The sequence below is a fragment of the Manduca sexta genome, chromosome 1, assembly GCF_014839805.1.
Source record: "Manduca sexta isolate Smith_Timp_Sample1 chromosome 1, JHU_Msex_v1.0, whole genome shotgun sequence".
NCBI classification, from domain to species: domain Eukaryota; kingdom Metazoa; phylum Arthropoda; class Insecta; order Lepidoptera; family Sphingidae; genus Manduca; species Manduca sexta.
Genome location: NC_051115.1, coordinates 1,932,165 through 1,955,552, shown reverse-complemented (window position 1 = coordinate 1,955,552; position 23,388 = coordinate 1,932,165). Strand labels below are relative to the sequence as shown.

The 23,388-nt window shown below is 38.7% G+C and overlaps 1 protein-coding gene across 8 annotated transcripts in view; it reads right to left on the bottom strand.

Annotated features, from left to right (window-relative positions):
* Window positions 1-23,388, bottom strand: part of LOC115454429 (la-related protein 1) — a 105,102-nt gene that overhangs the window by 26,892 nt on the left and 54,822 nt on the right. For 4 of the 8 annotated variants that reach the window (XM_037447646.1, XM_037447634.1, XM_037447652.1 and 1 more), the window contains exons 2-6: window positions 5,563-5,741; window positions 5,188-5,301; window positions 3,881-4,013; window positions 1,979-2,095; window positions 88-281 (exon numbers count right to left, since the gene is read on the bottom strand). In XM_037447646.1, the coding sequence (XP_037303543.1) occupies window positions 88-281; window positions 1,979-2,095; window positions 3,881-4,013; window positions 5,188-5,301; window positions 5,563-5,637 (633 nt within the window). In that variant the 5' untranslated portion in view covers window positions 5,638-5,741. The remainder of the gene's footprint in view (window positions 1-87; window positions 282-1,978; window positions 2,096-3,880; window positions 4,014-5,187; window positions 5,302-5,562; window positions 5,742-23,388) is intronic. The other 4 variants (XM_037447618.1, XM_037447619.1, XM_037447630.1 and 1 more) reach the window with 1 other exon arrangement.

Genomic DNA, 23,388 nt, shown 5'->3' with positions numbered 1-23,388 from the left:
AAGGTGTTGCAAATATTATTTTTTTTATCTCAACTATAACCCAATACATTCGTTCCAGGACTATGTATTTTAGCACAAGACATTCACCTGCGCCAAGTCGTGGTGGTGCGCGAACTCGTGGTGGTGGAACACGTGGTGGTGGTGGTGCGCCGGCAGCGAGGGCAGCGCGGAGGCTGGACGTGCGGTCGGCCGCCGCGCTCCGCCCCGCGCGCCGCCGCGCCCCGCGCCCCTCGCTCGACCTGAGCCGCGCGAGCGCTCCTCGCCGTTCAGCGATACCGTGTCTGGAGGAGGTTCATTATAACATCATTGATATGGACGAGATAACAGCTCGTACCACACCGAGGCGATAAGGTACCAAACTCGTTTTTGTTCTTCACTATTATCAAATATTTACGTTATAGAAATTATAACACAGAATTATTAAAATCCGGTAAAAAACCAACAAGTTATAAGTCTATGAATTTCGGTGGAAGTAGTAAACAACAAGAAACAGAAAAGAGACGAAATAACCACATCTGACGACATCGGGAATTACGACGCGTGCGAAAGAAAGAGATGAAGCGATATCCCCACAACGAGCTCACTTCTGCATATTACAATATTTGAAATATGAATTACTCGCTCATATTTTAACAATTTTTTTATGTAGTTTTCGCAGGAGTGCTTCTTTCTCGTATTATTAACCATAACATATAGAATAGTGTACAAAATCAAGCATAGGACGTTCCACTATTCGTGTGCGCTCGCTCTCCACACACGCACGCCTGCACGCGGGGACATTTGTCGCGGCCCTAGGCACACAGTTAAGTGTATACCTCATGGTTGCCAATTCACATTGAGACATATAAGGGCTCGTGAACAGTTCCTAGCCTTCTCCTCTCCCATCCTAAGAGGATTCGTTATCCTTCCCCCAAACTTCCGTCCCAACTTTCCTCCAGGACCCTGCAGTCGTTAAGACGGGGGATTCCAATATACCCCGGTGATGACTACGGGGTTCGATAAAAAAAAAAACAGCTGATTTCATGTCGTTTAACCAACTGCCATATTGCTTACTCATAATATTTGGGTAAAGTTCATTTCATATACAAAGAGGATGTAAAAAATAATTTAAAAGTAAATTGTAGTTCTCAAATATATTCGAAGAATCAATGTATATTCTCCGATATACAATTCAAGAACATTTCAATTTCCCCGTATTGCGTAACCCGAAATCTTTATATTTAAAGAAGCGAGGCCTAAATTACGGGTGTTTAAGAAAATAGGTTCGAATCCAAATCAATTTAAAAATACTGGTTATTAATTGTTTTATTAGTAGTACAAATTATTAAACTATAAACTTCGAAGTTTTCATTAGGTTTCGAACACGCGTTCTCATGATTTGGGACCGACTGTACTAGCACTAGGCCAAAGATGCCAGTAGGTGGATCAAGCGAATTTTGAAACCATGTGCAATACATGTTTAATTCAAACAAATTAAAAAAGAAATTGTATTAACTTCTAACTTTCGCATCTATAATATTAGTAAGAAGTAAAATTATGTAAAAAAAAAAATATATTTTGTACTTCATTGAAAGTGAAAATAATGATAAAATTAACTTCTAATAACCTAATTACGACAGAACGTAATTATTCTGGTTTAATGATTATCACCCGAAAAATCATTTGCTTGTATGCCGGATGAAAAAAAAACGCTTAAACAAACGACTTTTATAAAACAAAGAAGGACCTAAGAGACCAAATTAAGACCAAACGTTTAGCCTGAATTTGCTCGTATACCGGATCACAAAAACAAAATCGCTTAAACAAACGAGTTTTAGATAACAAAAAAGGACCTAAGAGACCAAATTAATATCAAACATGTAGTCTAAAATTGCTTGTATACTGCATTAAAAAAAAGCCTAAACTAACGAATTTTACGTAACAAAAAAGGACCTAAGAGACCAAATTAAGACCAAACGTATGGTCTGAACACACTCACCATTATCAGGCCTGGCGCCATGCGGAGGTCCGTGCTTGCCAGGTCTAGCTGCTTTCACGTCTATGTCCAGGGGCACCCATTTGTGCTTGCCCGATTTGCTGCCACCCTTGCCCGCGCCTGGAAAGGAGTTGAAACAATATTACATATAAGTGTCATTACTGATGGTAGGTTTCTCATATGTGAGAGTCCTGGGTAGGTACCACCGCAATGTCTATTTCTGTCAAGCAGCAGTGTGTAGTCACTGTTGTGTTCCGGTTTGAAGGACATTGTAACCAGTGTAACTACTGGAGATAATGAGACTTAACATCTCATGTCTCATGGCGAGCGCAGTGGAATACCAAACAATACTTTGTAATTCAAGGTGTTGATGTTTCTACTGTTTATGGGCGGTCGTATCGCTTACCATCAGACGAACGGAAAGCTCGTCTCGTCATTCAATGCAATAAAAAAAAAAGTATTATATGATGTTGAAATGTTCTAATAGTTCCGTCCCGCGTGCCGACAAATACAGTAATGGTTAGTTTGTTAATTCGCTACGACTACGCGCATCCATAATCATCAGTCCTGGTTTTGTAAATAGGCCGTATGGCAACCAAAACGTCAATGTTATAACCTAAAACGTCATTGGTTATAACCTATTTATTCATTTGAACAAATAATTTTACTAATTTGACTTATATTTTTTATTCACATCCAGGTTTACACTTAACCTCGAGTTCCTACATCATGAGCACCACTCCGTACATAACCACAAGCTGTCAATGTTGAAATCGAATCACAGTGTACGGATTGCAGTACAGATGAGTCGAACACAGTGAGTACGTAACGCCAGATGTAATACTACCTAAAGTGAGATGAGCGGATTGCAGTACAGATGATTGTACGGAACGCCAGATTACATATATTTAGATGAAATTATTACGTATATTCTAATAATAAATTATAAATCGCGCAAGACGCTCCAGGTACAAACGAAAAGTTCAAGGTGTTCGTTTTTTGAGTTCGCAATACGACCGGTTTTGAAGGTAACGCGTTGCCGAATCGATTTTTGAGTTTTGCTTAATCGTGTTATTTAACTCTTCGATCATTTATGGTACAAATAAATTAAATTTTGACAATATAAACAGTGATATTAGTGGTGGGCCTCTCATATGTGAGAGTCCTGGATAGGTACCACAACAATGTCTATTTCTGTCAAGCAGTGTGTAGTCACTGGTGTGTTCCGGTTTGCACATTGTAGCCAGTGTAACTACTGGACATAATAATTAACATCTCATGTCTCAGGATGGCGAGCGCAGTGGAATGCCAAACAATACTTTTTTAATGATATATAAATAGATCTACCCAGGCGGACTCTCACATATGAGAGACCTACCACCAGTAAACTTCAACCAGTGGTTGCGGCTTTAACCACTATCGGAGACCACAATTCTACTGGTCACAGAGGACATAGAATATATCAGATCAAAATTCGTCTCGGGTCTCATTAAATCATGCCAAAAAGATTTATCTCCTTATTCATAGACGTTATTTATCGAAAGACGGAGCATTGCTGTGATAACAAGTCTGTTTCTCAGTGCTGACGGCATGGCAGCCTTCGCAGTGCGTACACATAGGGCCGTTGTGATTGGCTAATATTGAGATACAACTTGAACCTAGTTGGCTGTCAGATAAACAAAGCTGAGAAACAGACTTGTTATTACAGCAATGCTCCGTCCTTAGATAAATAACGTCTATGAATAAGGGGGATAGACTATCTGCAAACCTAAGAGTTCTCTATAAAAAATTTCGATATGTGAACTCCGGAATACATCGTGGCGGATTCAACCAAAGCCTCTCAATAGAGAACCATAGTAGAATAGTATATACGGGGCTGATATTATGATGAAGTTCAGGACCCACCTGAATTCTTAGCCTTGTCGTGGTGTTTGTCGTTGTGCCCGTGGTGGTTTTGAGTAGGCTCCACCTTCTCAACCTTCGGCTGATTGTGCTGATGCTGGGGATGGTGCTCCTCCAACGGCTTCCGTTCCTGATCCTGTAAAGTGGAAAGTTCATGTGAAACTCGCGCCCTTTAACTGCGTAGGTGAGGCTCAATTAGCCAATTTTCATCGTGTGTTGGTAATACCTTGGAAAATTTGTTAATAATAGTATGCAATTTTAGTTTAGTCAGTTGTGTGTAATTTACCACTGTTTGCTAATTTAAATTTATTTGCTAATTTATTGTCTCATGTTTTGTGACCGCTGTACCTACCTTCAACAGGCATGTGCATCAGAAATATTGTCATTTCCTGTAATTTTGCTAATGTATATGCTGCTCGTGTGTCTATTTTATAAATAAATAAAATGCAATGAAGGTGTAAAAGCGGCGATAGCCTAATTGGTTGTGGAACGGACTGCCGAGACGAATGTCCGCAGGTTCCAGACCTCTCAACTTTCTAAAAGATTATGTGTGCATTCTTTGTGAATTATCGCTTGCTTTAACGGTGAAGGAAATCATCGTGAGCAAAGCTGCATACCTGGGAAATTCTCTATAGGAATTTTCGAAGGTGTCTGAAGTCTACCAACCCACACTAGGCCAGCGTGGTGGACTAAGGCCTAATCCCTCACAGTAGTAGAGGAGGCCCGCGCTCAGCAGTGGGACAATATATAATACAGGGCTGATATTAATGTAGGTGTAACGCCTACCTTCATTTTCAGGTTAATATTTTGCGATAGACTGTTGGCATGTCGTTAATCAAGCTGTCACCGCGTCAGCACTTTCAGATAGGTTTAAAACATATACCTTTGAACGACAAGACGAGCTTGTTGCTCGCCTGGTGCCAAGCGAAACAACCATAAACAGTAGCAATACCATACAGACTTGTGGTAGGTCTCTCGAATGTGAGAGTCTGCCTGGGTAGATACCACCGCAATGTCTATTTCTGTCAAGCAGCTGTATGTAGTCACGGTTGTGTTTCGGTTTGCAGGACATTTTTAGTGTAACTAGTGTAACTTCTCATGTCTCAGGATGGCGAGCGCAGTGGAATACCAAACACTACTTTGTAATTCAATATGTTAGATGTTTCTACTGTTTATCGGTCGTATCGCTTACCATCCGACAAAAGGCAAGCTCGTCTCGTCATTCAAAGCAAAAAAAAAATACGTAGTACCACGTGACACTTCTCTTGTAACTTTGAGATGACATGATTGGCCAATAACAAACCCCTTACCGCGTTGCCGTTGTGATGCGAGGAGTCCGCATCGTGTGGTGGTGTGGAGTGACATCTCGAAGCTGCCACAGCGCCAAGCGTCGGCCAATCGCCAATGTCGGTGAAGTCTGACGCCTGCGGACAAGGAGATATACATTTAATAATTAAGCCAGAGATCTTTTTTTGACACCCTCATTATATGCACTCGTACTAGCATTGCGATTTTAAAGACACATCAGGTGTGTAAATACAGTCAACGAATGACTATTGCCTACATACAGAAGACCTTTTTGCTCGTGAACACACACTCCATGTGTTTATTTTGTGGTAAAGATAATTAACCAGTTTCTTGACCAGGTGTAAGGAGTACAACAAAGCTTGCACCAACAAGGTTACCTGAGCCTCGTTCTCCACTTTCGCCCAGCTCCTGCGCGCGCGCGCTTTTCGCCGCGCTGTCACACCAGCCGTCATTTTGCACTCAAACACTTACACACAATGTACCATTTTCGACACTGTTTTGACACTGGCACTTATAGTTTAGTTAGGCTGTTGTGGATATCATTTTGCAAGTTTCGCTAGAAGTAGTTAACATTTCAATAAGCTTTTGTATCATTAAGTTTTATTATGGTGTTAGAGATTATTTTGAGAATTGAAGCTAGAAGAGTTTAAGGTTTAAATAGGTATGCATCATTCATCTACTTCAAGACGTTATGAATTTCCTGTATTTATGTTATACAACTGAATGATCATGCTTACTGTGGCAGCAGAAAAAAAAATAAGTAACCTGCACAAGTACGACTACTGAATCGCATCACAGCGTGGTAGACAAAGCTAAACCCTACCAAATAGCAAAGCTCAGAAGTGAAACAATTTCCCTAGCAAAATACATCTAACTGATGTCGAGTATATTGCAGCCCAAGTTAAGTAAGGACTAGAGGACCTCCCTCGCCAGTCATAATGCCGGCTTATTTGAATCCTGATATATACATTACACAGGCTGATCCCGAGACGCTCTCACACTCACGCCTTTTTATCCAGTGTCGGCAGAGGCGCAACTGGTGCATTTAACGTGTGTGTTCCATGCCATGTGATAGGGGGCGAGCCTATCGCCATATCGGGCACAAATTCCAGACTCCGGGCTGATACTGAGTAGGAAAATCCAATATTCTCTTCGTAAAACCATCCTCGTACTTCAAGGAATATTATAAAAAAAGAATTAGCGAAATCGGTTCAGCTGCTCTCGAGATTTATTTATTTATTTGAACAGCCAACAAAACATACACCTTACATAGTTTTTTTTTAAGAATTCGGTAAGTAATTTCTGCAGTGCTGTTTCAATTACAGGCTGTCACAGCATGAACATTTTAAATACATAACAATTAACAATTGGCTGCACCATAAGTGCAGTATATTCTAAATATAAGACTGAATACAAAACTAAATTTAGGTTTCAACAAGCGAGTTCAATATTTTCTTTTTGAAGATAGGAAGCGAGTCGTTAAATATGTCAATACAATCAGATTTTTCTACAATTCGGTTATATAATCGGGATAAGCGAGGGACAGGCGAGTGGCTACCAAGGTTAGTTCGGCTGAATCTACAATTAAATAAGGGACGTGGATATCTAGGGATTTTAGTAGGTACATTAAGAGAGAATTTATTGAGAAGAGGTGGACAATCTATATCACCGTTGACTATTTTATACAAAAGCATCAAACTAAGTTGATCACGTCTGTCTTTCAAAGTTTGCATTTCAAAGTATTTAATTTTATCAGTGTAAGTTTTGACATGTTTGGCTGGCCTAAATCTATAAGCTAAATGTCTTAATAACTTTTTTTGTATTCTCTCAATCCGATCACAATGAACTTTATAAACTGGACTCCACACACCACTACAATATTCCAATCTGCTTCTTACATAACTGTTATACAACATTAGGGTAGTAGATTTATTCTTAAATTCTTTACCATTTCTTATAACAAATCCTAGTGATTTATAGGCAACATTCATAAGCATAAGCTTCAACATTCAACTATTCATTTTTATATTATAGATAAGTTACGAAAGGGAATCCTGTTGGAATCGAGTTATATGGACATTTCGCCACTATGGTTTAACACCGTGTGTACGGTCGACATCCAGGCATATACAAACATAATAATAATAATACCAGCCCTGTATTATATACTGTCCCACTGTTGAGCACGAGCCTCCTCTACTACTGATAGATTAGGCATTAGTCCACCACGCTGTAGTGCGGATTGGTAGACTTCACACACCCTCGAAAATTCCTAATAAAGAATTTCTCAGGTATACAGGTTTCCTCACGATGTTTTCCTTCACCGTTAAAGCGAACGATAAATTCACAAAGAATACACACATGATTTTAGAAAAGTCAGAGGTGTGTGCCCTTGCGATTTGAACCTGCGGACATTCGTCTTGGCAGGCCGTTCCACACCCAACTAGGCTATCGCCGCTACCAGTAAGTAAATTCTTTGCAGTATGATAATGCAAGACCGATATTATTACACTGTAGTCAATCAACAACAGACGTGCCACGCTCAAACATTGGGCACTGATCCAATCACTGACCCAAGACAACTCTGCATTAATTCGCATGCTTTGTCCACTATCAAATTCTTATTGCGTTGTGAATGCAGCGGCGAGACGGGAAACTTAATGTTCGACTCCCCGCCGAATTGCAAAACTAGCTTTTTCAGCAAGTACATCGTAGACAATTTGGAGACTTGAGAGGTTTTTTTAATTATTAGTTATTAGATTTTGCTCGTGGCTTCGCCCCCGTGAGACTTTTCCGGGATGAAAGTCCCGCTTTATATTTTAACGGGATAATAAACTTATGCCCTTTCCAGGTTCTTAATCTATTGTGTACTTAGTAAAGAAGTTATGTAATTTATAGTATTAATATAATGAGTACAGTCTAATAATGAGTCTAAAACTAACAACACGTCTGTAGAATACGACACTATCTGCATACCAAATTTCATCGCAATAGGGTACCGGACTCATTTTTGTTCTTTACTATTATCAAATATTTACATAATATAAATTATAACACAGAAGGAATTATTGAAATCCGGTAAAAAATCAACAAGTTATAAAAGTCTTTGAATTTCGGTGTAAGGGGTAATTAACAAGAAACAGAAAAGAGACGAAATACCCACATGTGACGTCATCGGGAATTACGACGCGTGCAAAAGAAAGAGATGAAGCGATATCCCCACATCGCACCCACTTCTGCACGTTACCATATTTTAAATATGAATTGCTCGCTCATTTTTTAACCAATATTTATGCAGTTTTCGCAGCAGTGCTTCTTTTTCGTATTATTAACCATTACATATAGAATAATGTACAAAATCAAGCATAGGCCGGTCCCCTATTCGTTGAGTAGTTTTGGGAGTTTATCGCCTTCAGAAAGACAGGCGCGGCGGAGGAGTACATGCCCGTCCGATACTGCAGCGCTCGATTTTCAGTATCGATTTTAAATATCGCGGCAATGTAACTCCACTGCACCCGATTATTAATGGAGTGGGGTCCAGATAGTTACGAGAGATGATAACCACTCGACAGTCAATACAATTATGCCTACAATTATGCCAGTTACTTACGAGAGATGATTACCCATCAGTCGACACAATTATGCCTGTTGGAATATACACAGGCTGATCCCGGAACGCGACACTCGTGAGCCACTATGGCGGGTTTTAACATCTTGTGTACGGCGGTCGCTATTCGGGCGGATATAAAATATATCCTACCACCAGCAATCAAAGTTACTTCACGAGCATCATTCACCCATAAAGCCACAATCGGCACACACGTAACTTTAACTATGACATTGGGTATCGAACCTGCACCTTTGTCCTGCCAAACCGTTTCGTTCCCAACTACGCCATCGCCACTGTCAATCAATACAATTTATTACTAGCCTTCGATAAATTTCTTATAACTCTTGCGTTTAAACTAGCAACACAATGGACATTCAAACCCAACGGTAAAATAAACTGTGAAATTGCTTCACTAAAACCTGAACCAAATTGTTATATAATGATTTCTTGTGTTTACGCGAATGCTAGACATTGAGATAAAACTAAATTACAATTTTCTCCCGACGTTTCGAAGACATTCATGGTCGTCAAAAGTCAGTTACAATATCTACCTACATATTACAATTGAGTACACAAGTTTTTTTTTGAGCCGTTGACGGTCCAGTCCTAAGATGTTTTTATTACATAGATACGTTGTCCGAGCTCAATACTGGCAAGACGAATGTAAGGTAATTGCCCGACTTGACAGCCAATGAGCGTGCGGCACTAACGTTGTTACGTAACTGTCGATGTATACTTAGTCTGGCCATAAATACTGTTACACTTAATTATAAAAAAATATTACATTTGAATTTCGAATCTGTCATTTTTATACGATTGTTCATTGTGTTTTCTCATTTTGGCGCCAATACATTGTAAAATATTTTGCGATATTAAAATGGTGTGGGGTGATAAAGAGAACCGAATCGCTGTGATAGCATTACACAAAGTAGGTATGGAGCCAAATGCAATTTTTAAAACTCTCCATACACTTGGTATTAGTAAAATGTTTGTGTACCGGGCTATTAATAGGTACAATGAGACCTCCTCTGTTTGTGACAGAAAAGATCTGGCCGTCCACGTAGTGTTCGTACGAAAAAGGTGGTCAAAGCAGTAAGGGAAAGAATTCGAAGAAATCCTGTCCGAAAGCAAAAGATTTTATCTCGGGAAATGAAGATAGCACCTAGAACCATGTCGCGTATTTTAAAAGATGACTTAGGACTTGCAGCCTATAAGAGACGCACTGGCCATTTCTTAACTGATAATTTAAAGAAGAATAGGGTGGTAAAATCGAAACAACTACTGAAGCGGTACGCAAAGGGAGGTCACAGAAAAATTTTGTTTACGGATGAGAAAATTTTTACAATTGAGCAACATTTTAACAAACAAAATGACCGTATTTATGCTCAAAGCTCTAAGGAAGCTTCCCAATTAGTCGACAGAGTGCAACGTGGACATTATCCGACTTCAGTGATGGTTTGGTGGGGTGTTAGCTATGAAGGAGTGACTGAGCCATATTTTTGTGAAAAGGTATCAAAACATCGGCACAAGTGTATCAAGATACCATTCTTGAGAAGGTAGTTAAGCCCCTTAACATCACCATGTTCAATAACCAAGTATGGTCCTTCCAGCAAGACTCGGCGCCGGGTCATAAAGCTCGGTCCACGCAGTCTTGGTTGGAATCGAACGTTTCGGACTTCATCAGAGCTGAAGACTGGCCGTCGTCTAGTCCCGATCTTAATCCGCTGGATTATGATTTGTGGTCAGTTTTAGAGAGTACAGCTTGCTCTAAACGCCATGATAATTTGGAGTCCCTAAAACAATCTATACGATTGGCAGTGAAGAATTTTCCCATGGAAAGAGTGCGTGCTTCTATTGATAACTGGCCTCATCGTTTAAAGGACTGTATTGCAGCCAATGGAGACCACTTCGAATAAGCTTTTTATATTTTTAATTGTTTTATATTTATGTATTAAACTGACACACTGTAAAAGTAATAAATGTTATTTGCAGTTAACAATTTTCTTTTTTCTTTATTACAATATTTATGGCAAGACTAGGTATATATCCTTTTCTAACGAATGTATGCTGCATCTTTTTATTCCCTCATCGAGCCAATTTGTAATTATATGTACAGGTATGTGACTATAGTAAATAGTGCGCCGTTGTTATGTGCCATTTTGTTAGTGTCTGACGCGTCTATTTGTTAAACGTCTTCGGTTTAATCTACGCAGAATGAGCTCGTGTCTTTTGAAAACAGCGATAAAATACCGAAAAATACTTACATTTCAATGGATAACATTCGCGTAAACATAAACAATCATTATTATAGTCAGTTTTGAGCGTTGAGTGAACGAATTTGACTGTAAAACGTCATTTAGACGGATCAATAATTACTGATAACAATAATCATGAGGATTTAATTGCCTGTAGCGTAGTGTGGACTAATATAGACATGGGCGAAATCGCATCAGCGAGGCCTCTATATTTTCGTTCCCAAGAATCCCTTCGTACACCTTATGCTGCCCCTTATTATTTCGTTTTCTCTTATATCCATCCCATGGTTGTCTGTAAGAGATTGCCTTGTGCGATATCACCGCCATTTGTACTATTTTCTCTTTTCTTGTTACATTATTTTTATCCATGGTTTACAATAAAGTTTAATAAATAAATAAATAAATGAAATTACCCAATAAAATTTTCTTTATATCTGGTGGCCTCTGTAGGCCTCATGAGGCCCCTTTAAGTGCGGGGCCCACCTCGCCCATGCCTAGCTACGCCACTGACCATTGCTAACGATATCCGTATTTGAAACATCGTGTCAATGCGGGTAGGAATTTCTTCGCCAGGTAGAAGGCTGGATTCGAATCTGCAACCCTCAAGAAGTCTGTCCATTCCACTCGCACTAGGTGTTATAGAATACTGTCGAAATAACCCAAAAATATGCATCGGTCTAATTTGGTTTCAAAAATAACGTTGAGTTATATTTCCAAATTTCTAAAACTTATTAAAAAAAAAAACAAAAGGCCAATGAATCAAAAAGCATATTCCTAAATAGGTTATTATTTAAATGAATTATCAACGATTATAATACTTTTATAATTATGCAATCAATTGCAATAAATCATTTTATTATCTGTTTACGTCAAGTCATGGACATAAAGATGTCGTTTACGCGATTCGAATTTCAAAAAAATAAAAAAAAAACACGCTGACGCGTTGCCAACCGCGCACAACGTGTGCCCGCGTGGCGACAAATCAATCGATATAATGTCACATAACCTCAAAAATGTAACCACGTTGCGTTTTGCGCGCCCGCACCGGTATACCCGTCTCACTCGCTCTATAAAACAACGCATCTCGCGTCCTTGTCGCGTCGCTGCACCGCTCAACCGACGCGTAATCAGATATCTGCGTTTTTTTCTTTCTATCATTCACTGACTCGCTCTAACGCGCGCTATTTACATACATCCATCTCGCTCGCACGAACAGTCCCGTTCACCGAGGCGTCAAGGCCACACGATTATTAATATTGTTAGTTAGTTCCAATCACATGACATTTTTGAACAAAGAATACAATTAAAAATCCATAAATATTCGAATTCGCCTAGTGATGGGCGTGCGACGTTCCAAATTCGAATTCGAACGTTTTGAAAGCGAACGCGAACGTTGAACTACGTCCGCACAGTTATGTCCAATTATGTAACGCGATTACAAAATTATCGTTTCAATAGATATAGGTTATGAGAGTGAAATGTTCTCCACGTGAATGATAATGCTTTGAATAAATAACGTAAAAACGTGTTGACTTTGTTGACGTAAATTTTCTTCATTTTGCCGTGTACAAGGAAAGAATATACACCAGAGTTTGTGAAAATAATTATAAATTCGAAGCGTCGCGGGCTAATAACCGGACGAGAAACGAAAGGTCGCTTGTTCGTATCGGTTTTTATATCGTGTTTCTTGACGTTTAAATATAATACGATGTTGAAGAAACTATGATTAATCTTGTGCATTTTGACTGGATTTTAAATCGATCACATAATAGCTATTGCTTTTCTGTTTTTAGACTAAAATTTAACAGAGTATAGGTATTTTCAAATCATAGGTAGCAGGAATCTGTTGGATGCAAGCTACTTTTAACTGATCTACAAACCTTTTGGAGAGGCGTACGTTCACTAATTGACTTCCAAAGGCTAAAGAATTTTGTACTTAAGCTTACACTGGTTATCTAAGATTATCAAATCAAACATCATCCTTCGGCACAGTTTTGCAAAGTCAAGTTTGACTCTTGTAGCGTATAAATCTCAGCATAAATGTGTTTTCTCCCTTTAACTTTACACAGCGCAGTACATTGACCGCGATCTCGCCCACTTACACGCGGTCAAGTAAATGATACTATGATAAAACCCCTTTTCCATTGCTTCATTTATTTCCTTCACGAATGTCATTGTTTTCTCTATTATTCATCAGTCTTACTTATAAACTTCTTTTAGCGTTAAGAATTGCTTAAATAGCTGTAAAAAAACATCGCCGGTTTCTTAGTTTTAAGCCTTAAGAGGCAAGATGGCGGGTTTTCACTTATACTGATCAAGTAAATTTGTGTTTTAACTAAACATAGATTGGCGAAATTTTTATAAGTAAGTGCATATGTTTGATGCTTGCACTAGGTAAGATGCAATACATTTGTTCACGTATATTCGTTTACAGCTAATTCTTGACAATTATTATTGGAATCGATCAACAATACTTCGGCTAATATCGACGTTGCATTATTTCAAGTGAAGTGTATGAAGAAAAGGGTCCTTTAAACATTTTCATTACCCAAAACCTTAGCAGTGTTAAAATTAAAACCTTAACAACGAGTTTTTGATGCTATTATTACTCTGATTACAGCCTCCTTGGTGTAGTTGTTTTGCGTGCACGATATGATTAATGGGCAGTGTTGCAGCCATAATATGAATAAAAACTTTTTAAATCGAAACTGACGTACTGGCTGCTTGTCATCGAATTACGAAATATATTATTATATAAAAATGGAATATAAAAAATGATTGTCATTCTCTTTAATAAAATCTATGTCATGATTGTATCTCCTAAAATTATTTATTATTTACACATAAAACTATTAGATTAAACCGAAGCTTAAACATGGTCCATGTCGAGCCGGATAAATAAGGAATCAGAATAATATAATATTGGACGGTGGAGTAACGCTATTTTATTAATTATTTTTACCCAGCACTCTCGATTAATATGTACTGAGGTAATGGTAAGCTGACCTATTATTGTTAACATTGTAAAAGGTTAGTGTTATTTCAAGAGTTGTTACTTACCACCATAATATTGTAATTACTAACTATAGTTTTATGTGTTTTAATTATAATTTACTTATGTAAAGTTGCAGGACTGCAGCACTCGTCTCCTAAAATGACCGACATCAAAGTTCTTCGGCGGAAACGAGGCAGCTGTAAAGCTCGATTAACAATTTTGCGACCTACTTATCCCAGTTGACGGATTCGGAACTGAACCCCGACCAGGTATTGGAGTTACAATTGCGCGTCGATAGGTTAGGAGAATTGTTTGACCAATTTAATGATATTCAAACTCAGCTTGAATGTTTATCTGATAACTTAGATGAAGAATTAATTGAAAGATCTGCTTTTGAATCGGAATACTATGCACGATTTGCCCAGGCAAAGAATAGGCTAACTGTTACGAAAGCGGATGAAGATGATTTCAAAACAACAAACAGTAGTTCAAAGCGTAAGGTCGCCCAATTGCCCACTATCAATTTACCAATATTTTCAGGTTCATATGAAAATTGGCTCGCATTTCGGGATACTTTCATTAGTTTAATCCACAAAGATGACGACATCGACGAAATTAATAAATTTCATTATTTAAAGACATCATTGGAGGGTCAGCTGCTGATGTTATCCAATCAGTGGATTTTAGTGCTGAAAATTACTCACTGGCGTGGGATCTTATATGTGGTAGGTTTGACAACAAACGTTTGTAGCTTCAAAACCATGTTTCGGCAATTATTGACCTCGATCCACTAATGAAAGAGTCATCAAACAATTTGAAATCTATGATAGACCAAATTATTAAACATATTCGAGCTTGTGAGAAATTAGGCGAACCTGTTAATAGCTGGGACACATTGTTAATTCATTTATTTAGTCACAAATTAGATGCAAGGACATTTCGTGAGTGGGAAGTGTATAAAAGCGACTTGACAAATCTAAGTCCATTCTTATTAAGCAGTTTATGGAGTTTATGCAAGAACGTGCAGACTTTATTGAGACATTAGAACGCGCTCAGCTTTCTAAAACTAAAAACACCTGACATTCCGACAAAGCATAATGCGAAACTTAAGTCTATGGTGTCTTTGAGCGATAATATTAACTCATCATCTCATAAGTTTTCTTTGTCCGGAATGTAATGGAGATCATTACCTTAGTACTTGTCCACAATTTCTAGCATTGAGCATTGACGAGAGAATGTCAGTTTTGCCTAAATATAAAGTTTGTTATAACTGTTTTCATCGCGGGCACTATCCTAAAAATTGCAAACGATCAGGGTGTAAAGTTTGCAATTATAAACATCATACGCTGATTCATAACACGAATTATAAGTCAAAACATATTAACAATAAATCAAAGCATCGCTCGATTGGTAGTGAACGATCCGAAGTGTCCCCATCCGCGGGCGCCGAGGACTGTGCTGTCACCCCTAACGCTCACTCAGTTGCACTGTCGGCAAATCTTACTGCACATTCGCATACAAGCAACTTGCCCGACATTCTTCTGTCGACTGCTTTAATCAGATGTTACGATAATAATAATAAAGAACACATTGCACGTGCTCTTCTTGACTCAGGCAGTTCGTCGTGTATAATGTCAGAAAAACTGTTTAAGCAATTAAATATACCATCTAAATATACTAATAAATCTATACAAGGCATTAATAATTTACTGTCACAAGTAGAGAAATTGTGTCGTGTTCGTATTAAGTCACTATGCGAATCTTATTGTGATAATTTATTATGTTTGGTTTTGCCGACAATTACCGATAATGTGCCTCATAGGCAGATGCATTTAAATATACCAACAGATATACCTTTAGCTGATCCGTATTATCACACTCCAGCACCGATAGACATGATATTAGGAGCTGATGTATTCTGGAATTTACTAGGATCAGAAAGAATCGTATTAGGGAATCACCAGCCTATTTTATTTGAAACTAGACTTGGTTGGGTAGTCAGTGGCCCAATTAATACCGGTTTAGCTAATAAGTTTAATCAACCTGTCAAATGCAATTTTGTAACCATTGCTAATGACAAATCTTCACAATTAGATAACTTACAAACTCAATTATCGCTGTTTTGGCAAATAGAAGAAATAAGCCAGCATGAGTCATCCACTTATTCAGTTGAAGAAGCACTTTGTGAAGAACATTTTGTTAAGAATACGACACGTTTAGAAAACGGTCGGTTCTGCGTTAGAATTCCGCTGAAAGTATCTTCTGATACTTTAGGTGATTCATTTCATCGTGCAAAACGATGCTTTTTAGCCATAGAGCGTAGAAATAGGAAAAATCCATCACTCGACAAAATGTACAAAGACTTTGTCAGAGTATATTTCTTTAGGACACATGTCGGAGTGTCAAGTTGAAGAAGATAACGTGTCATATTTTATACCGCATCATGGCGTACTACGAGAAAGTAGTACTACCACGAAACTACGCGTAGTATTTAACGCTAGTGCTCCTACCACATCAGGGATTTCTTTAAACCAAATACAGATGGTGGGGCCTACCGTTCAAGACGATTTAACATCGATACTTCTCAGATTTAGGATGTACAAATATGTACTTTCGGCAGACGTAGAAAAGATGTATAGACAAATGTCAATACATCCATTAGATAGGCATCTGTTAAAAATAATTTGGCGTGATGATGAAGCTAGTTCTTTCAAGGTTTACAATTTAAATACCGTAACATATGGTACGGCGAGTGCTCCATTTCTCGCAACAAGATGCCTCAAACAAGTTGGGCTTGAATGTAAAGATCCGCGGGTTGCAGAAATCATTCAACATGATTTTTATGTCGATGACCTTTTGACCGGTGCAGATCAACTTGATGAAGCTTATATGTTGCGTGATCAGGTAACTAATGCTCTTGCTTCCGCTTGCATGCCGTTAAGGAAGTGGAAGTCTAACGAACCTGCCTTAGTTTCGACCCAGTCTGGCCAGTCACTGCCTAGTCTAAATATAGAGGGTGACATGATAAATAAGACTTTAGGTCTTAGCTGGCAAACGCAAACAGATACGTTATGCTTTCCTATTAACGTCCCTGAGAAGGTCGAAAATACAAAACGTGACATTTTATCAGTTATTGCGCGAATATTTGATCCTTTAGGTTTATTATCGCCTTGTGTCATTCGTATGAAAATGTTACTTCAAAAGCTATGGCTTGAAAAACTTACATGGGATGAACGGTTGTCCACTGAGGTCATTGCCGCTTGGACGTCATTGATCAAAGCCTTACCAGCACTTAATGATTTGACGATCTCGCCGTGTTGTTATTGATGCGTATAAGCACATGGAATTTCATATTTTTACCGATGCGTCAGAACGCGCTTATGGTGCTTGTTTATATGTGCGTAGTATCAATGCGAAAGGTGAAGTCGATGTCCGTCTTTTAATGGCCAAGAGTCGCGTTAGTCCGATCAAATGTCTGACTATACCGAGGCTAGAGCTTTGCGCTGCCGTGATTGGCGCTCGTTTATATAAAAAAGTTACTATGTCACTTCGAACTCAAGCATCGAATGTAGTTTTTTGGACCGATTCCATGGTAGTATTAGGTTAGCTAAAAATGCTTCCTATAAAATTAAATACTTTTGTTCGTAACCGCATCTCAGAAATTTTAGACACAACTAGTTTGTGTACGTGGAGACATGTTTCCACACATGATAATCCTGCGGATTTCATCTCACGAGGGGTTGAAGCTACCACTATGCACTCATTGGATTTGTGGTGGTCTGGTCCTTCTTTCTTACGAAAAGACAGCATGTCATGGCCTTTCATTGAAGAAACTTTACACGCTTTACCCGAACTCAAATCACATGTTTGTTTTCATAACATTTATAACGACAAACATTTTGACAACGGTTTGATTAATTTTGAGCGTTTTTCAAATTTTATAAGGTTACAACGAGCGGTTTGTTTTATGTTTCGATTCATTAAAAGGTGTAAGGGCCAGTCAATTAATAGTGAATATTTATCCGCTCACGAACTGCAGGATTCACTCAATTTAATTATTATTCAATCACAAAAGGAATCATTTTATGAATATGATTTATTATTAAATAATCAAAAATTACCTCATAAAAATCGACTTCTTAAGTTTAATGTTTTCTGGATGAAAATAAAATCATCCGTTTAGGAGGTAGATTGCATCATTCAGAATATTCTTTTGAGAAAAACATCCAATTTTATTACAGTCCACTCATCATTTTACAAAACTTTTATTTAAATATGAGCATCGAAAATTAATGCATGCAGGTCCCCAATTATTATTGGCTACAATAAGAGAAACTTACTGGCCTTTGGGTGGTCGCAACTTAGCCAGATTATGCTATCGTCAGTGCGTTCGCTGTCAACGTTTTAAGGGACAAGTTGTTCAAACACAAATGGGCAATTTGCCATCAAACAGATTGTCACCAGCTGACTTTCCTTTTCAAAGTGTAGGCGTTGACTACGCGGGTCCCATAACATCGGTTAATCGTCAAGGTCGTGGATGTAAACTAATGAAAGTTTACATTGTAATTTTTGTGTGCTTTACGACTAAAGCCATACATTTAGAATTAGTGGGCGATTTAACGAGCAGCAACTACTTACAGGCTTTGCGTAGGTTTATGTCCCGAAGAGGAAAGCCTCTTCATATTTATTCAGACAATGGGACATCATTTGTAGGAGCCTATAATGATCTCTACATTCCTTAAGCGCAATTGTAACTCCTTAGCTGAAGATGCGGCTCATGATGGAATCAATTTCCACTTTATTCCTGCCTACGCCCCACATTTTGGTGGTCTTTGGGAGGCGGGTGTTAAATCCACTAAACATCATTTAGTTAGAGTGCTGGGCAATTGTCACTTAACTTATGAGGAGCTAAACTCCACCTTAATCCAAATAGAGGCAGTTTTAAATTCTCGACCGCTCACTCCGCTGTCATCAGACGCTGAAGATTTGCTGCCGCTTACTCCAGGACATTTTTTAATCGGAAGACCAGTTACTTCACTACCTGTTCAAAACTTGCGGGACTGCTCTTATGACCACCTGACTCGGCATCAAAGGATCGAGCAACTCAGGCAACATTTCTGGGTGAGATGGTGCAAAGAGTACATTTCAGAACTTCAGAAAGAGTCAAATGGCAGAGTGGCAAAGATTATCATTTAAAATCGACGCCCTTGTCATCATCAAGGACGACAATTTACCACCAATTAAATGGAAGATGGGCCGAATCATAGCACTACACCCTGGTACTGATAATATCTGCAGGGTGGCTGACATACGGACTGCAGGTAGCGTAATAAGAAGAGCTGTCTCGAAGATTTGTCCCCTCCTCTAAAGAAACTTCGGGGTTGAAAGCAAGCTTTCAACGGCTGGGGGCAGTGTTGCAGCCATAATATGAATAAAAACTTTTTAAATCGAAACTGACGTACTGGCTGCTTGTCATCGAATTACGAAATATATTATTATATAAAAATGGAATATAAAAAATGATTGTCATTCTCTTTAATAAAATCTATGTCATGATTGTATCTCCTAAAATTATTTATTATTTTACACATAAAACTATTAGATTAAACCGAAGCTTAAACAGGCAGAGGCAAGATCTCCAATCCCGAGTCGGTCAAACTGATAGTTTGCGACTCTGGTATCTAGAATTATGCCCAGTAAATGGCTATAGGGTCACCTCCTGGGCTCCTGTTACAGGGACCGCACATACCTGGCGAAATATGACTATTATACCACTGTTCATAATTTTGTCTCCCGCTTTACTATGGAGGGAAGTGGACAATTAATATTTCCAACTCCTACCTATACTTCTAATTGATTAGTTTCGTTGCGGGATAAGGACAATTTAGTTTTAGACTCGGCGAGCTTCCGTGTCATACAATGCCACTGCTGATCCAGGCTTACAGGAGTTGTAGTGGTGGGTGTGAGGGCGGGAAAGTCTCTGTTATACCACTGTCTACCCCTGATAACGAGAAAAGGCGTATTACCCTGGCTCTTGGACATGCATACTCTTTAACTTCTGTGTTTACCATCAATCAAAACATCATACCTCAATCAACAGGCTTCACTCCGAGAAACCTGTAGAGACACCAGGAAGATCCTGCGCTTCTGGACGGAGTTAGGCTGGCTTGCTTTGTAGCCGGCATGCACGTGGCAACGGCCCGACTATTTTACAGGCTAAGTACGGAAAAAGGAGCCCATAACCATGAATCTCAATCAAAATTTCGATCTAAACTAGACGAAATCACGGCAGACGCGAGATAAGTCCGAAGACGTTTCGTGATATAACAAGGCGGGTGTAGCGGTGCGGGGAGACGACACCGAAGGTCATCGATTGCGCAACATACGATTTACATGCTAACAACGCACGCCGTGACGTACTCAATGGCTACGTATGCGAATTGAGATGATACCTTGTATGGAGTATGTACGGAAATGATGTATGCCGATTTGTGCTGGTAGAATTAGTCCGGATAGCGGCCGTACAAAGTGCGGCTGGCTATCCCCCATGACATTGCTAATCCATCGAAGTAATACTAATTTTTGGATTTTCTCGCGGTTAATACTTTAGTTTTCCCCCGACGCTACGAAGACTTTGCTGCCTTTATCATCACATGGCGGACTCAGGTGTAGGTCGTCCGAAAAGTCAACGTTACAATATCTACCATCATTTTACAATTATACCATGAAGGCTGCAAAGTTTAGAGACGTCGGGAGCAAATTTAAATGTAAAATCGCTATAAAATCTAACAACTATGTCGTAGCGTTTAGAAGGCTAAAATTCGCGTTAACGCAAGAAATCATATTACTAGTGCATTATTACTCAACATGCGAACCGCTGAACTCATATTAGTGGCCCAACTGACTTCAAACATGATCATTAAAGTTTTCTCGACAACAGATGAGCTGTGTGCTTACTCCATAATAAAATTATTAAGTTTTTTTATTTATTTATTACACTTTATGTACTAAGAGTTTAAAGGACTTAATGCCGAAGGCACTTTCTGCCAGTCAACCTTAAGGTGGTGCAGAGACTGAAGAAGGTAGGTGCACACAATGAGAGATACTTACTCACATACATAAATAATATAAAACATGTATAATATTAACTGAAATTATAGGAGAGATTCTGCCAAACTATCAAGGAGTAGCTTCCGAACTCTCATTTTGAAACCAAGTCCTATAGTGATGGATCTTACTTCGAAAGGCGCGTTCCATTGAATAATTGACTGGACATAGAAACAAGAGTGGATAAAGTCAGATTTATGTGAAGGACAATAAAGGTTAATCGTAAATACATTTTAAAAACATTAAATTTTTATTACATTTCAAATACTTAAGTAGGTCAATGAATTCACGTCGCCCCAGGCATCTTGGCAAGTCTTTGCCCATATACAAAGATCGAGTTCGGCTAATAGTCCACGGGCGATAAGCTTACCATCAGACCTGCCACTCCTCTACCTACTAAGGCAATAACTGCACTAAACAATAATTAAAAAAAACATATTTTTTATCTGTATTGCCTGCTCTTTGGTTATAACTGCCTTCCGAAGTAATACATACACACATTACGCATTTATCCTTGAAGTATGCAGAGGCGCAACCAGAGCACTCACTCGCCAAGTGTGTTCCGTCCCATGATAGGGGGGGAGCCTATCGCCATATCGGGCACAAATTCCAGACTCAGGGCTGATACTGAGCAAAAGAACCCAAATATCACTGCCCGACCCGGGATTCGAACCCAGGACCACAGAGCGCTGCCGTACCGCGCAAGCAGTACAACTACGCCACCAAGACAGTCTAGTTACAAACTAATGGTAGAGTTAATATTAACCAAATCTAAATAATGTACAACATTTTATAGGTTCAAATAAATTATTTATTTTCAATAAAAAAGGCGAACGCGAAACGCTTCGAATGTAATTCGCACTTCGCGAATACGATCGCACTAGTGACATCATTAATATGTAAGTCAGTGTGCGAAGATGACACACTGTTCTCACTTCACGTTATCACAACAATGGCGGAAGAGCACGCGTTACGTCACTAGTGTTATGATAATTAATATCGACATGTTTATCTTGAGAGTTTGCCAAGTATAGTTTATCGATATGGCTGGTTTAGATTTTATGCATACTTTGATTCGTATGGTTGTAGATTCGATTTCCTGATCGAGTAACAATGTTTTGTATTTCCAAATAATTAAACATCATTAATAGAGTCCTATATGCTCAACACTTAAGTAGGGAAAATCAAATTTGTATACGTTACTGTGATCAGAATTTATGGCGGATGTGATATCGACGGTTGAAAAGCTAAATGAATTAAGCGACATATTTTTCGAAAAATTTGAAATAAGTTAAAAAAAAAAAAACAGAAAAAAGTGCTGGTTTTAAATATGTATGAAACTTAGTGCTGCAAAAAACGTCGCTTAAGATAATTAGCCTTTCAACCGTCGATATGGTCTTAGACTCTCCAATCACCACCTATCACATCATGGGACGGTTAAAAACGTACTGTGATTACATTAGTTGCACCTAATTTGGAGGATAATATGCGCATGTGTTTTTACTCCAATTTAGTTCTCTCACAAAACAAAATCTCGAAATACATTTACACACTTTACTGGTTAGTCTCTCATATATGAGAGTCCGCCTGGGTAGGTACCCCCACAATGTCTATTTCTGTCAAGCAGCATTGTGTAATTACTGTTCTGTTCCGGTTTAAAGGACATTGTAGCCAGTGTAACTACAGGACATAATAAGACTTAACAACTCACGTCTCAGGTTGGCGAGCGCTGAATACCAAACAATACTTTGTAATTCAAGGTGTTGCGTGTTTCTACTGTTTATGGGCGGTCGTGTCGCTTATTATCAACAAATGGAAAGCTCGTCTCGTCATTCAAAGCAATAAAAAAAATGTGCAGGTATTTTCATCCCAATGTAAATTTCTTTCATAAAACAAAATTTCGACACAAATTTACCGGAAATCGAACTCAAATACTCACGACTGAAAAGACCAATGGACCGACAAAGACGCTATCACTTACCGGTTACCACATTAACGTCTATTAAATAACAAATTCCAATGAACGTTATTAAAAATATATTACGATATATTAATATATGTTGCACATAAAAATTCTTTTAACTCAAGGTGAGGTAAAAGTGAAATATTATTAATTAGTGGGCTCGGCAAACGTTCTCCTGCCTCAGGCCGCATTTTATGTACACTATCTTCCTTATTTTATGTCTCAATAGCGCCACCTATATTCCAGACAGGAACTAATTTGACCCGTAAAAAA